Consider the following 16,578-nt stretch of genomic DNA (forward strand, 5'->3'; position numbering starts at 1 on the left):
ACATTTAGGGATACTCATAAAATATGAACATATATATCCAAACTTTTGTTACAAAGTGACACATAATCTTCTATGAAATACAATAACCTAATCTTCCTTCTTCTTTTTCTTCTTCTGCGTTCGTGGGCTGCAACTCCCACGTTCACTCGTATGCACACGAGTGGGCTTTTACGTGTATGACCATTTTTACCCCGCCATGTAGGCAGCCATACTCCGTTTTCGGGGGTGTGCATGTTGGGTATGTTCTTGTTTCCATAACCCACTGAAGGCTGACATGGATTACAGGATCTTTAACGTGCGTATTTGATCTTCTGCTTGCATATACACACGAAGGGGGTTCAGGCACTAGCAGGTCTGCACATATGTTGACCTGGGAGATCGTAAAAATCTCCACCCTTTACCCACCAGGCGCCGTCACCGTGATTCGAACCCGGGACCCTCAGATTGACAGTCCAACGCTTTAACCACTCGGCTATTGCGCCCGTCACCTAATCTTCCCTAACCTTCAGACTTGTAACCCCAAAGCATCATTGATAGTCAGTGGGACGACAGTGGGTTCCATGGAAGAAGAAAGAAAAGCTTGCCTAAAATCATCTGGGGTTTTTGAGTCTCCCCTGGGGAATACTTTTTTCATGTTGGTTCTAGAGACAGGGAGAAGAAGAGAGAGAGAGAGAGATTTTGAGTCCTTCCCCAATACATGTGGAGTGATGGCCTAGAGGTAACGCGTCCGCCTAGGAAGCGAGAGAATCTGAGCGCGCTGGTTCGAATCACGGTTCAGCCGCCGATATTTTCTCCCCCTCCACTAGACCTTGAGTGGTGGTCTGGACGCTAGTCATTCGGATGAGACGATAAACCGAGGTCCCGTGTGCAGCATGCACTTAGCGCACGTAAAAGAACCCACGGCAACAAAAGGGTTGTTCCTGGCAAAATTCTGTAGAAAAATCCACATCGATAGGAAAAACAAATAAAACTGCATGCAGGAAAAAATACAAAAAAAATGGGTGGTGCTGGAGTGTAGCGACGCGCTCTCCCTGGGGAGAGCAGCCCAATTTCACACAGAGAAATCTGTTGTGATAAAAAGAAATACAAATACAAATACCTGACATGACTGAGTTATACCCAAGTCCTGCTAGCAAGAAAGGGAAGTGGCCACATGTCCTTCAACAGGTATTTCCAGTCATTGTCTTCATACTTTTCCATTAGTGACGTCTGGAGAAAAGAGTAGGAAGGGGTGGAACACCCTGTACAACCAGAGTGTACCCATTGTCTTGTGTCCTGTCCCTAGGGAGGGATGAAAAATATGCAGTCATTGAAAAATGACTCATGCCTCACAGGACTCTGATGGGGGAAGAGATGGATTTGGAAATGGAATTCACTGCCCTCACACCTCCGTTACACCCCAAAACCCGCATTCAAGAGAGCACTCAAAACATATATTTTCAAACTATGTTGACTTTGTACATATTTTACGACACTCTGTCTTAGATTTGTATATTTTATTGTAAAGCACGGCAAGCCCCATCTGAGAGAGGGATACTGCGCTATTTTAGCCTACATTTTATTATTATTATTATTATTATTATTACTTGATGGGGAAACCTTGTGAAAAGATGTCTCAAATGACAGGACTTCACCACAAGCATAGAAAGACAGGAAATTCTTTTTTGAAAACAAGATCATGTGGAGAGACAAGACATGACAGATCCCAAGATTTGGACAATTATTTCTATAGTTTGTGATGACAATACTGCTGTGGAGGTTGTTTAGGTTTGGGACGACCGAGAAGAATGTTCTCTCAATATATCCCAGCATCAACAAGGCCTGTAGTGGTAACATCACCTGCAACTATAATTGGTCGAACAATTTGAGCAACACTCCCAAAGACACATTTGTGAAATGGATGACCCTTAACTGTGGCCCCAGTCTCCCCATTTTTAGAGCCCATAGTACACTCAGCTCTGGGCTGGAGAGAGCCACTATTGGAAAGTCCCACTTCTGATTGGGATGGACTGGAACCCCCATCCTCCCTGTTGTCAGTCCACAACGCTGACCACTTCAGCATGGCGGCTGGAATTTTTTATTGGTTTCATTTAGTATCCATAGTGACTGTGACAGGCAGAGGGATAAGACTTTTCATCTGTTCAGGCAAGCATGGGAAAATACATAATGCTAACGTCCATATTCTAAATATATTTCTGTTTAATAATTACGATGTAATAATTAATTGCAATGTTTTTCAAAGTGAATATGTGAAATGCTCTTATTTGAGAACATATGTTTATTACTCTTGTTTAATCAAGTTATCCGCGTGTGTGTGTGGGGGGTGGGGGGGGGGGGGTGCTGATTATCTGGTTGTGGTTTTCCGTAAATCATCTTTATTTTTATCTGTCTATTATAATCAATGTGCAGTATAGTAGGCTATGTTTATAATTATATTCAAATAATGTTTCTTAATTCTTTCTGTTTTTACATTAAGAATACTAGTTATTACCTGCAGTGTGTGGATGTATGTATGAAACGATGTATGTGATATTTTTTACATTTGTATCTTCGTAATATTTGTTGGGGCTGTTGTTGGCTTTTACAGTTATGGTCCCCATGTTGTTTACTTGTCTATGTCGTGATAATGCACCTGACCAAATTTCTCCAGTTGGAGATAATAAAGTTATTCTTATCTTATCTTATCTTATCTTATATGTAATAACATTTACATAAATGATAATATCTGCGCAGTGACGGTACTTTAGTCTGAGAATTGACTCATAGTGACTGGCAAATTATTTTCATGTTTGATTTCTTTTTCAGTGCCGGTGACTGAAAAGGAATGCTTGAATGGAGATAATCGCACTGAGTACCATGTGAACTTCTGTGTCTGTCCTGATGGTGAGAATATGATATGTTTTGTCACTGTCACTGTTGATCTGTTTGTCTGTCTCCTGATGGTGAGAATATGATATGTTTTGTCTCTGTCACTGTTGATCTGTTTGTCTGTCTCCTTTTCAGTTCATTATGGCCATCTGTCTGTCAGTCAGTCACTTTCTGAATATCATTTGTACAAATGAAGTCTTTTTATACACTGTTTTTATTTTGTCAGGTGCTGCTTCAGTGGCATTAGTCTCATGCTGCTCATCCCGAAACCCCAGTGTAGATTCAACTGCTGTAGTTCCATTGCCAGCAGCTCACAGGGAGCTATCTGTGCTGCCATGAGGTCACACACTAGAGGAGATGCTGCACTGCTGCAGTTACTTTAGTGGTGTTCAGTAATTCATGATCTGGTCCAGCATACATAGGATTCACTCTGCTAAGCTCCATCTGACAAGAATAGTTACTTAACTAAAGAGCCAGACTGAGAGAGTGGACCCTGACTCTTTTCTTTCCTGCTGAACCAGAGATTCAGAAATCAAATCTAAATTGTTGCAGTAGAATTATCTACTCCTTGTCCCAGCTCTCAAATCATCTATCACAAAATGATTTGATTGATTCTCACCAGTCAGCCTATCAGTGTGATCGTAGCTGTGAAACAGCCCTTCTGGTAATTGTGATTTTCATTCTGGATTTGATGATGCTAAAATATCTGTTCTTGCTCTTTTAGACTTTTCAGCAGCCTTTGAAACCATCAACAACTCTCTCTCTCTCTCTCACACACACACACACACACACACACACACACAGGGACCAATTATGAAAAATGGTTGCACGTTAATATTAGTTAATTATTTAAGAAGTGAATTGACTGCATTATAAAACTGTTTTGGATGCTAAGAGTTTTCAGTTGGGGAAATTGATAGCGTTTCCCTGAAGGTAAATGTTTGTAGTATTTTGAGAAGATATGGCTGTAAGAATTAGTGAAAAATCATCTTTTTTTGGCGTGTGTTTGTTTATTTTCCAACTTGATATGATTTTGTTTTTACTTGCAGGTTACAGTGGTGACAAGTGTGAGGTGCCTGTTAATGCATGTGACTCAAGTCCATGTTACAATGGAGGAATTTGCAATTCTTCATCTCCAGATTCATACAGCTGTGACTGCCCAATCAGTAAGATAACCCTGGAATTAGATGGAGATGCTTAGTGCACAATAAAGGAAACAGACAGACAGATGTTCCAAATATAATAATAATAATGATAATGGATACTTATATAGCACACTATCCAGAAATCTGCTCTAGGTGCTTTACAAAAACGCTTTTGTTAACATAAAACATCATATCTATGTTACATACACACACCAAAATGTGACTACACACACACACGCACGCACACACGCACACACGCACACTGCATACATACATTTTAACATACATGTGTATCTAACAGCTACCCTAACACATACGCACACACAGGCAGGCACAAACTTACATAAACACAAAATAAATATAAAAGATACATGCAATCTTTGAAAATAGCATGAATCAAAACAATCTCAAACTGAACCACAAAGAGTATATAATAGTCCTTTCACCATCTCATGAAATAAACACATTCATGGAATGCAAACTAAACGCAAGATTCAAGATTCAAAAACTTTATTACTCAAGGATAAAGATTTTAGGCATCGCCCAGTCTTCCAATCTGTTCTTGTGACAACAATAACAATAACAACATTAACATTGGGACAGACAAATGTACTTTGATAATTAATCTTAAACATAATTCAAGTACGTGTTATTAAAAACCATTGGCATGAACTCAGAACAAATAATATTTTGGCTCATATGTGTAAACAAAGCAGTCTGTGTAATAACTTGTTGCAGGAATATGTGTGTGTGTGAGTGTGCATGCATGCATGCATGCGTGTGTGTGTGTGTGTGTGTGTGTGTGTGCATCCATGGCAAACTGTAAACTCTCCGAAAATAGTTTTTGATACCAAATTTGGCTTTAAAATAGAAACAAAGTGATTTCTTTTTGCATATTCCAGTTATAATGAGAATGTACTATTTGGTTGGGAACAGAAAGGAATTAACATTTCCACAGTCATTTTACTGTTACATTTTTATTTCTTCTTGACAAAGCTTCAGCACTTCTATTTCACGTATTGACACAATGATTGACAGCAGTCATTTTATCATTTTAGTAAAAATATTAACTTTTACTTAGAACTGGAAAAAAAAGGGATATTGATCTGAATATGCTATAGAAAATAACCTTTTAAAAAAAAAAAAATGTAACTGTTGTTATGAGTGCATCTTTGTTGGCATCAGCAAGCATGTGTCTGTTGCTGTCCAGAATGTTGAGTGTCGCAAACTTGCCACCAACTTGTGCCAGACAGATCTTGGCTTCTTTTGGGTCTTTTAACTTTTCAAGGTTGAAGCACATACTGGTGCATTTTGGGCATCGCACAGTTTTAAGCTTCAGTTTAAAGGTCGCTTGAAAATATCCGTACATGCTTGGGCAAAATACCCCAGAAGTGTCTGCTGTTTGTCAGCAATCTTCGTTCAGTCCATACATGGAAATTTCCTTACATATTATGAACATCTTGGAAAGAATAAAAGCCATATAAATTTAGTGTGTGCTCATTTTGCTGATTGTTTTCGGATTGGAGCTGTAAGATACAACTATCATTTGGAGAGGAAACTTTGTAGATTTCCAAGATGGATGTTTTCTTTGAATCAGACAGTTAGTTGCAATTCTTGGGCTTTGTGCTGAAGTCATAGTGTTAAGAAATGGTTCGGACAGGCTTGATGACTCCAGCGGGCTTTGTGCTGAAGTCATAGTGTTAAGAAATGGTTCAGACAGGCTTCATGACTCCAGTGGGCTTTGTGCTGAAGTCATAGTGTTAAGAATGGTTCGGACAGGCTTGATGACTCCAGCGGGCTTTGTGCTGAAGTCATAGTGTTAAGAAATGGTTCAGACAGGCTTGATAACTCCAGTGGGCTTTGTGCTGAAGTCATAGTGTTAAGAAATGGTTCAGACAGGCTTGATGACTCCAGCGGGCTTTGTGCTGAAGTCATAGTGTTAAGAAATGGTTCAGACAGGCTTGATAACTCCAGTGGGCTTTGTGCTGAAGTCATAGTGTTAAGAAATGGTTCAGACAGGGTTGATGACTCCAGTGGGCTTTGTGCTGAAGTCATTGTGTTAAGAATGGTTCGGACAGGCTTGATGACTCCAGCGGGCTTTGTGCTGAAGTCATAGTGTTAAGAAATGGTTCAGACAGGCTTGATAACTCCAGTGGGCTTTGTGCTGAAGTCATAGTGTTAAGAAATGGTTCAGACAGGCTTGATGACTCCAGCGGGCTTTGTGCTGAAGTCATGGTGTTGAAAAAACAGGCTGAGATATTTTAGTTAATGTTTTCAGTGGTGTGCTCACCTAAGGTCAAGGTGACCTAAGTCTCATTGAAGACAACATGAACAAAATGTTTAGAATTGGAGACTGTCGATCATAATTTTGTTGAAAGAACTGGACTTGTCCACAGTTATTGTTGTGTATATAACACACACAAAAATTGAACGCAGATTGAATTTCTTTCTAGTTGTTTGCTCCTGACATTATCAGCTGTATTGCTGAGCAAACAAATTGCTGTGTGTATCTCAAGATTGTAGCAAAACCACATGGTTATATAGACATACTCCTGGATATTCTGTAGAGCCATGGTATGGATTTCATGTGTGCCAAATGATCTTTAGCAATGACACATGCGTTTAGCAGCATCTGGGTGTTGTGGCTGAGTAGTTTATTGTGTTTTTTTTTTGGTATGTTTTACATGAAAGTAATCACACATGAGCCATGAAGGCTTTTCCCTTTTTTTCTTTGTGTGTGTGTGTGTGTGTGTGTGTGTGTGTGTGTGTGTGTGTGACCAGCTTTTTGATATCTAGTAATCCAGATAACGGCAACTGTGTTGTTAAAATTTTTTGGAATATATAATCCAAAGCCTGAGTTGAACTTTTCATTCTTTGAAACAGAGTTGATAAAAAAAAAAAAGATCTCATGGAATACATTGTACCAGATTGGGTGGAAAGATACATGTATACATAACGCACAGATAGGGAATGAACAATTGACATCATGTGCATGGATTTTGGGGTTGTTCACCATTTTGACAATCAGTAGCGTGTAAACATACTTGTGCATCTGCGATCGCTAGCATTGTCGATCAGACGCAAACCCATCACATTCGAACATAGAAATGGGGTGCGTGTTTGTTAAGACAGTTTCAGGAGTTTAACATGGTTTGCATTTTGGGGTTTGTATTAAAGTCATGGTGGCTGATGAGTAATGTGTGCAGGAATGTCAGTGTCGTGCGAGTGTGTGTCACGAATGTCAGTCAGTTTGATTCTCAAGAAGGTGTTACTGAATGTGAATCAACAACACTATGCCATCAATTTTGGTTACAAAGTTTCAACAACACCATGCCATCAATTTTGGTTACAAAGTTGCATAGAATTTGGACAAATCCATATATGCTACACAACATCTGCTTGGCAGATTCCTGAACAGCAGCAAAACCCAACCTGCTATTTGTTATGTTATCAGTGCATGATATATTAACATGTTGACAAAAAGCCTAAAATATAATACCAGTTATTACGTCATCAGTGCATGATATCAGTTGCAAGGAATGAATATATATATGTGTTTGTTTCAGTACAGAGTCAAATTGGTATGTCCTTTCTGACTCGCTTGTGTAAACAATGTTAGCATATGTTCGGTTGTGTGTGTGTGTGACTTTCTCTGGAAGTACTTTGTCTGCCAATACCAAATTTGGATTAAACATAGTGGGGGGGGGAATCTTCACAGTCATACCAGTAATAGGTATTATTCCAGATTAAGCTGTATTTCCAGATTGTCAACAGTTTATTTTGTTGAGGATCCGAATCCAAAAGATCACAATATATGGTTCCGTTTGAAGACAGCCAGAGTGACAGTCACATAAGATTGAGGCAAGCGTGATAAACCGTGGTTTGATTCTTAGTCCTTTGCCCTGACTGTGTTGTCTCAGTTCAGGAGTGTGGATTTTCATATCTTGCACCCTGCTATCAGTGAACTGAATGTGTGTTTCAAGACTTTTGTAACACTGGAACTAACCCAGTGTGTAAGCACACATGCAACAAGCAAGAGTTGGAATGTGGCCTACTCTGTTCCCTTGAATCGCATGGATCAAAACCAAATTATGTGATCTAGCCTCTGTGTGCAACTTATTGACTTAAGTTATTTTATCCTTCACACTGATTTTTTTCTGTTCTGATGGCTGAGCAAATTTGACTGACTCAAGACACATAAAGAATGGAAAGGAGACAGATTATCAAAATGACGAACGTTTCTCCGTTTCGGTAGGAAAGCTTCATCATCGCTTGTTCCCTATACACAGACGTGAGTGAGGGAATTGCATGAACTATGTGTCATGATTAGAAATGAGTAAAATTGTTTTTATTAATGTATGTAACAAATAACATGTTAAACAGCTTTACAGTTAGCATGATTCACATTCAGTATTGTGATTCTGCACATAGTGCTTTGTTCACATGTGAATCTTTGAAGGTTTATTTCTTGATTTTAAGAATATGTTTTCTGATTATTTATTTGTGTTTTTCTTCTGATTTTTTTCAGAAAAAGACTGCAGAATGGTGGAGAAAAACTTGACTTACCACTTTGTCACTGGAATTCCGGATGTGGAAGGAGTAGATGAGTGCAAGCAAAAGTGTTTGGACGATGAACTGTGTGTAGCGGGAATATATACAGACGACATTAAATATTGTACTCTGTATACTTCTGAACCAGTCGAGAAAAATGTAACAGTGCCAGGGTTCATCAAATCATGTGATTCAACTGACCGTAAGAATTTTCTTTTTTTGAGTGTTCTTATGTGCATGCCATGTGTTTCACATTTAGGGTTTATATGTATGCATGATAGTTTACAGTGAAGTGTCGATTTCATTGCCATGTGATTCGTTCGTTTATTTACTTATAGTCTGTTCATCTAAGATGATGATATTAGACTGAAAATAAATGATATTATTATTATTATTTGGATTATTATCATTTCTATCATAATGATTGTTATTATTAATTAGAAATTGACATTTCTGTATATTCAAATGAAAAGGGGGGTGGCTGAGGTGGAGGGGGGCAGAGGGGAGGGGGGGGGCAAGCGGGAGGGGACTAAGAAAGGAAGAGAGACAGGGAGAGACAGAGAGAGAACAGATTGTGGAAAAGATAGAGAACAAAAACTAAAATGGAGAGGGTGAGTGTCAGTTATTGGAGAAAGGAAAAACATAATGTTGGAAGGGTGTGTGTGAGAGGCGGGACAGGGGAAGCGGGATTAGGACAAAAAAATTATCAATCATCAGATGTTGTATGCACTACTTCTGTAGATTATTATTTGAAAAGAGGTTTGTGTGGGGACCTACAATAAACAACCAACTGGACTATTTAACACATAACTAGCTAACTTTAATAAAGAACAATTTGAAATATATAACTTTTTTCCAAAAAATGTTAATATTTGAAACTGGTAACACATGTTCCGTAATTTCTGGAGACAAGAAAGGTTTCATTACTAAACAGCAGGTTAAAACGTGCTCTACCGTTAAACGTCCCTTGCAAATGCGTTCAATATTTTCACAATATTTTGTGTATGGGGCATTTAGTAATAACCTAAATGCCATGCTCTTAACAGCCTTGCCAGTTCCTTTAGCATTCAATAAGGCAGAAGTGTTAAGTTCTAAAGACAGAAAGGAATTTTGCATATTTCTTTCAAAAATATTGCACATTTCAGATGATGATAAATGATGAGGAAGTTCAATCGCATTTAAAGCGTTTTTAGCTCCAAGTTTTGCAAGATGATCTGCACGTTCATTAGAGAAAAGCCCACAGTGTGAGGGAATCCAGCACATTTCAATATTAGTTCCTCTAATTTGAATACAGTGAATCAAAAATCTTATTTCAAAAATGATGTTATAATTAATGTTCGTACAACCTGATTTGATAGACTGCAGAACTGATTTTGAATCGACACAAAATAAAACATTTATCAAGTTTAGGGACAGATCAATTAGATATGTTAATGCCATAAGGACAGCACATAATTCAGCTGTAAAATTTGAGAAGCCCTTTCCAATATGATATGACTTTTCAATTTTCAAAGCAGGAATTGCATATCCAGAACCAGCAAACTGATTTTCTAGAAGAGAACCGTATGTATATATTTTTAAATGGTGGGGGTATGTTTCAGACAAGTGTGATTCCTGCAGCTCTGTTTAACTGTAATGTGTTCGTATGAAACGGAACACCTAGGGCCAACTTTATGGCTTTGCTATCTAGGCTTTGCATGTTTTTAAGGAAAGCATTCGGAGCAGAGAAAAATACCTCCCATCTATATGTCAATCTAGATCTTACCAGTGCAGTAGCGAGATGAATAAGTGTTTTTGAATCTTGACCCCAAGGCTGTTTATTGCCATGTGATTTATCATCAAATCACAAACTCTTTCAGTGAGTTTCTGCTGTGGTAGTATTAGTGTCGTACTGTCAACCAAAAGTACACCAATAGGCTGATAGTCAAAGCAACGGTTCACAGTAAACTAAGGCCATGGCCTAACACACACTGCTTATGTATGTGGTTTGCAATGAAGAGTGGGTGTAGCGGTAACGTGTACACCTAGGAAGTGAGGTAATCTGATGGTGTAGGATTGAATCTCACATGTGCCAGTATTTTCTCCCCCTTCATAGACCTTGAGTGGTGGTCTGGATGCTAGACATTCAGATGTGATGATAAACTGAGGTTCCATATGTAGTGTGCACCTAGTACACATAAAAGAACATATGTCAACAGAAGGGTTGTCTGTGGCAAAATTCTGCGGAAGAATCCACATTGACAGGGCAACAGACACACTTGCGGACAGGAAAAAAGGTGGCACTACATGTAGCATTGTAATCATGAGCTCTCCCTGTGGAGAGCAGCAGAATTTCACACCTAAATCTGTTGTGACAAAGAGTAATCAGTACAATACAGTAAATACAAACAATACAGCACAGTACAATACAATGCAGTGCAACAATAATGATTATAAATAATATTTAAAAATTTAGAAAGCTCCTTCCCATGTAAAACATGCTCAGTTGCAATGTACAATTTAGATACCGACATTTAAAACATGCATTTAAGCACAAAAGTGAAGAAAAACTTACATGCATAACCCTTTACAGTCAGCCAACCAAACACTCAAGCAAACTTTGTACACACACACACACACACACACACACACATCACACACTCTACACATTCACCATACATAACATGAAAAAGCCTAAATAATGCAATATCACACTACAACACTTAAAAACCATGTCACAATGCTTAAAACTACTCCAGATATCACAATACAGAGAAACAATATCACATTACTGAAAATTCACTTCCAGACTGGTCACACAAGTACACCAGAATACAAAAAAAAAAAAAAAAATCTACATTTTAAAATGCTAAATTTAAAAGCAGTTACACCCTCTCCCTTCCGTACAGCACATCACCACTCTAACAGGCACTCATTTGTATGCATCATGCTTGGTGATGTTGGAATAGGTGCAGCTTTGAATTCTTTTTGAAAGTTGAAAAACACTGGATTTTTCTGAGGGACAGAGGCAGGGAGTTTCAGACTGTGGGGGCAAAGACAGAAAGTTTTGGGGTTTTTTTGTGTGTTTTTTTCAAGGAAGAACTGAGGAACTGTGAGCAGAGAGGTGTCAAATGAGTGTAGTGACCTGGAAGGATGGTATAGATGGAGAAGATCTGAAAGACACAGTGGCATATTGTTGTGATAGAGACACTGGAAATGGAGACAGTCTCCTTTGTATTGAATTCTTGCTTTAACAGGAAGCCAGTGAAGTGTTCTGAGCAGTGATGTTGCACTTTTACGTCAGGGTATACTTAGTACGAGACAGGATGCATGATTCTGAATGTGTTGAAGTATATTTAGTTTGTTATCAGGGAGACCAGCGAGAAGAGAGTTGCAGTAGTCTAATCTAGACAGTATGAAAGGAACAGCATATTTGTTGGCAGCAGCAGTGGAAAGGAACGAGTGAACTTTGCCTAACCTACGATGCTGACAGAACAGAGTGCAGCACAGTTGTTTGACATGTGTACCCGTAGACAGTGTTTCATCTATGTAGGTGCCAAGCTTTCTCACAGACTGGGAGAAAAACAACTTGATATAAACAGTGAGGTGAAAAGTCAGTGAGATAAAAAGAAGTGACAATGAAAATCAAACCAAAAAAAAGGAGCACAGAACTTTGAAGCCTGTTAGGCAAAGGGACATAACTCTCAGTGTTTGGCAACAAGACAATACTTGGCATGAGTAGCTTAGAAGTGACTTTTAACAGATGCACAGTCTGAACTATCTGTCAACACAAAGCCATGGTACTGTCCATGTGCACAGACAGAGGTTTGGAGGATGAGTGACAGAATCTGGGAACAGTTTCCATGCTGAATTTCACATATATTTAAAGTTAGTGTACAAAACTATTGTTGTCAGATTAATAATCTGAAAAGTTTCAGTTTCAGTTGCTCAAGGAGGCGTCACTGCGTTCGGACAAACCATATACTCTACACCACATCTGTCAAGCAGATGCCTGACCAGCAGCGTAACCCAACGCACTTTGTCAGGCCTTGAGAAAAAAACAAAAACAAAAAAAAAACGGGGGAATAAATAATAGATAAGCTTACATAAATAAATAAATAAATGAATAATAATTATAATATAGAAAAAGGTAGTAGTAATAATAATAGTAATACTAATAAAATGATTTTTAAAAAATAAAAATAAAAATAAATAAATAAAAATAAATAAATAAATAAATAAGACAACAATGGTGATAAATAAGCGAATAAATGTAAAACATGCACAACAGAAATGCACCAAACATGCAGTTTCACAGATATGAAAGCACCGTCAAATACATATAAACGTACATGAGCTCCAACACACACACACACACACACACACACACACACACACATTACCTTGTACCTCCTCTACCCCCCTCCTCCACACACTCATTTCTAGTCTACGTATCGCAGCTTCCACGGCACACACACACACACACACACACAAACACACACTCACAGAGATGAACACTTACTTGTACAAGCACACACACATACGCCCATATCTCCCACCCCAACCCCACACACATATATACAAAGATATATATATGTGTATATAGATATATATATATATATATATATATATATATATATATATATATATATACGTTCCAATATCCTGTTGCTCCCACAGTGTAGGCATGCATATACTCACATACCTCATCCTCTACCCCACCTCCCCCCGCACTCCCACCTCCTCTCACACACACACACACACACACACACACACGTACACAGATCTCTCCTGACACTTGTGTACACTTACACTCTCGCGCATTCACAAACGCACTCAAAAGCACAGACCCACACATCCACACAAACACACACGCACAGAGGCTGCCACTGACTGGCCGCAAGAGGGATGGGAAAAGATCTCTGATGCCAAAAACGTGGCGTCTAGTGTGTTGCTCAGTCTATTGTATTTGGAAAGGCCCACAGAGACTCTGTTCCGTTTTGAAGAAATTTGCGCAATGTTGGTTTGGAAATGATGCCGATATTTGTTTGATTTGCAAAGCATCGTGCTCTACCTTTCATGTTAGACTTGCGGCCGCTCCCTCTCTCTACTTTTATTTCTTTGAGGCGATCGATGGTGTGATGGCCTTGTACCTGTTCTTTTTGGTATTCTTTGATTTTTCTGAGGATTTCCGATTTTCCTAGATGTAGGCCGCTCGTTGGTGTTGCGTTACCAGCAAGTCTGTCAGCTCGCTCATTTCCCTTAACACCTGCATGTCCCGGGCAGTGTGACCATGTGAGTTTTTTAATCTGAAAGTTGCGCATTGCGTTATGCCACTCTGGGCTTCCCATTCCGTTTTCAATTTTCTGTATGAGGTTCATTGAGTCGGTTAGAATCATGGCATGTTGGTTTCCGGGCGTATGGATGGACGATAGCCACTGGAGGGCATGTGTCGCAGCTTCAACTTCCATCGTTAGGCTGGAGGTTGTGACTTTGTAGGCAGCATTCTCTTCCCAAATTGTTTTCCCATTTTATTTCGCAGTGAATCCCCAACCAGACTGGTCTTTGGTGACTGAGCCATCTGTGTATATGATGATGTCCTCTTCTTTACTGTTTTCTTCTATGAGTAGCTTCACTTCCGCATCAGTTTTGCCCTCTGGCCATTCCCGACAATGTCTTCCTAGAGTGGGTGAAATGACTGTGTTGAATAGATGGTTGAGGTTTTGGGGTTTTTTCTCCCATTCTTTTGTTTCTTTCAGGTCTTGTAGTTGGCATACTAGCTGGATTATGTCTTCTGCTTGTCCCATCCATGATCTTCCTCGTCCTAGACGGCTGCCTTTTGGTTCTTTGACTGCGTCATGCAGTGGGTTTTGAGGGTTTTCTAATGCTTTGAAGTAGGTCTTGACCTGTTCTAACTTGTTTCTGGCCTGCACTGAAGGAAGGTCAAGCAGGTATCGCATGGTTTCTGTGGGCGTGTCTTTTGTTGTTCCAAGGATCAGCCTCATAGCTTCATTTTGTACTCTTTCTAATTTTAGGAGGTTGCTTTGAGACGGTGTTGTTAGCCCAAGTCCGTAGTCGATCACACTGAGGACGAGTGATTGGTATAGCAGGAAGAGGTGGCGTTGTTCAATTCCTTTGGTTGCCATTGCTTTTAAGACTGAAAGGCCCTTTTTGCATTTGAGAACAGTATTTTCCGTATGTTTTCTGAAGGTCAGCATCCTGTCGAAGTGTATTCCTAGGTAGCGTAGGCATTCAGTTTTCTCAATTTGAATCCCATCGAATGACACAGAAGGTGGTGATTTGCTCGCGGTTTTGTTGTTGAGGGTGCACAGCAACGTTTGGGCTTTCGCTGGATTGATGGAAGATCCTGTGTCTTTGCACCATTGAGCAATATTGTTTAGTTGTTTCTGGACGGCTTTAGTTCTCTCCTGAGCATCTTTCGAAGTTTTGAAGACCAGGCCATCATCCGCAAGGGTAAGCACCCGAGCAATTCCATTGTTTAAGTCTGCAAGGCCCTTCGTGTAGACATTGTAGAGGACAGGAGAGAGCGGAGACCCTTGTGGCAGTCCCATGGATAGTTTAGAAGGTGCAGACATCCAATCTCCGAGGCGTAGGACGACGGTTCTTTCCTGAAGCGCTGCTGCTATCCATCTTGTCAGTGTCAAACTTACTCCATAACTTAGTAGCAGCTCCATGAGGTGCGCAAAACTGAACTTTATTGTAGGCATCTTCAAGGTCAATTGCTACTGCTAGTGTTTCTTCTTTTCTTTGAAATCCTTCATACACCTCATATGCAAAAGCAGCTGCATTTTCCCATGTGGACTTGCCTGTTCTGTAACCACCTTGATTTGAAGGGAGAATGTGCCTGTGTTCAAGATCCCTTGCAAGTTTCCTGGCTATCATGCGTTCCATGAGCTTTCCAGCAATGTTTTGCATGGTTAGGATCCGGTAGCCGCTTACCTGACAATGGTCCTTTCCTGGTTTTGGTATGGGTTTTAAGAAGCTGTGTGTCCAGTCCTCCGGCACCTGTCCATTGTGGAAACTGTTTTGATATAGATTGAAAAGTTTGCTTCTGTCTTCTTCCGATAGCTCCTTGATGTCTGAGTAGCGAACTTTGTCTGGGCCAGGAGCCGATTCTTTCTTGCATTTAGCTATTGCCTCGTTTAGATCATCCATTGTCAAGTCATCATCTGGTCCAGTCTGCATAAGGGTTTGGTTTAACTCCTCAATATATTTCTTTTTCTCATCTAAGTTTCTTTGATCACTCTGTTGTATGAAACGTTTGAGCAAGGCAGATCCTTTTTCTTCATTTGTCTTAAGCTTGGTTCCGTCAGTGTCTAACATGTCTGGGGTTGTAGATGTGCACGTTTTTCCTTCCATGCGACGATAAAATTGCCAGAACTCTGTCAATGTTGTGTCATAACTGAGTGCCTCGCAAAACTGTTTCCACTTGTCATTTTTGGCCTCTTGAGCAATGACTTCAAACTGTTCAGTTTTTTCTTTCATTTTTGTTTCAATATCTTTGTCCGGAGATGGTTTTGTTTTTTCTTTTTGCCAAAGTTTGACAGCCGCATGTTTTTCTATCCAGGCTCTCTCTGTGGCGGTGTTCCACCATGGGGGCTGAATAGTTTGCATCCTGTTCAGTGCCGTTCTTTTGTTTCTTCTGCGTCTTAATTTTTCGATGACGGTTGTCTCTTTGGTTTCATACTGAAATGGATCACGCAGTTTCATACAGGGTTTATCTGACAGTTTCTGTAGACTGAAAGCTACCGGGAGGTGGTCGCTGCCTTGGTATGGAAGCGTCTCTGCATTCATTTCTGCTCTGAATTTTGGAGATGTTAGAGCGATGTCGATCACACTGTCACTGTCCCCTTGTCTTGTTCCAAGGCGAGTTGGGGATGTGGTTGTTAAAGGGCTAAGAAGAATTTCCCCTATCATTCCTTCAAGTGCAAGTCCTTGTGGGTTGGTGTTCCGCTGGTCCCATAACTTCGATCTTGCATTAAGGTCTCCACAGATAATGACCGAGTCTCCAAGT

General features: G+C 39.8%; 1 protein-coding gene across 2 annotated transcripts in view; it reads left to right on the forward strand.

Moving 5' to 3' along the window:
* The window catches only part of LOC143292455 (uncharacterized), a 193,297-nt gene that overhangs the window by 79,088 nt on the left and 97,631 nt on the right, over positions 1-16,578 (forward strand). For both annotated transcript variants that reach the window (XR_013056651.1, XM_076602746.1), the window contains exons 31-33: positions 2,806-2,883; positions 3,918-4,034; positions 8,542-8,766. Coding sequence is in view for 1 of the 2 variants with exons in the window: in XM_076602746.1 (XP_076458861.1) it covers positions 2,806-2,883; positions 3,918-4,034; positions 8,542-8,766 (420 nt within the window). In the remaining variant the exon portion in view is untranslated. The remainder of the gene's footprint in view (positions 1-2,805; positions 2,884-3,917; positions 4,035-8,541; positions 8,767-16,578) is intronic.

This window comes from Babylonia areolata, chromosome 18, assembly GCF_041734735.1.
Source record: "Babylonia areolata isolate BAREFJ2019XMU chromosome 18, ASM4173473v1, whole genome shotgun sequence".
Lineage (NCBI taxonomy): Eukaryota > Metazoa > Mollusca > Gastropoda > Neogastropoda > Buccinidae > Babylonia > Babylonia areolata.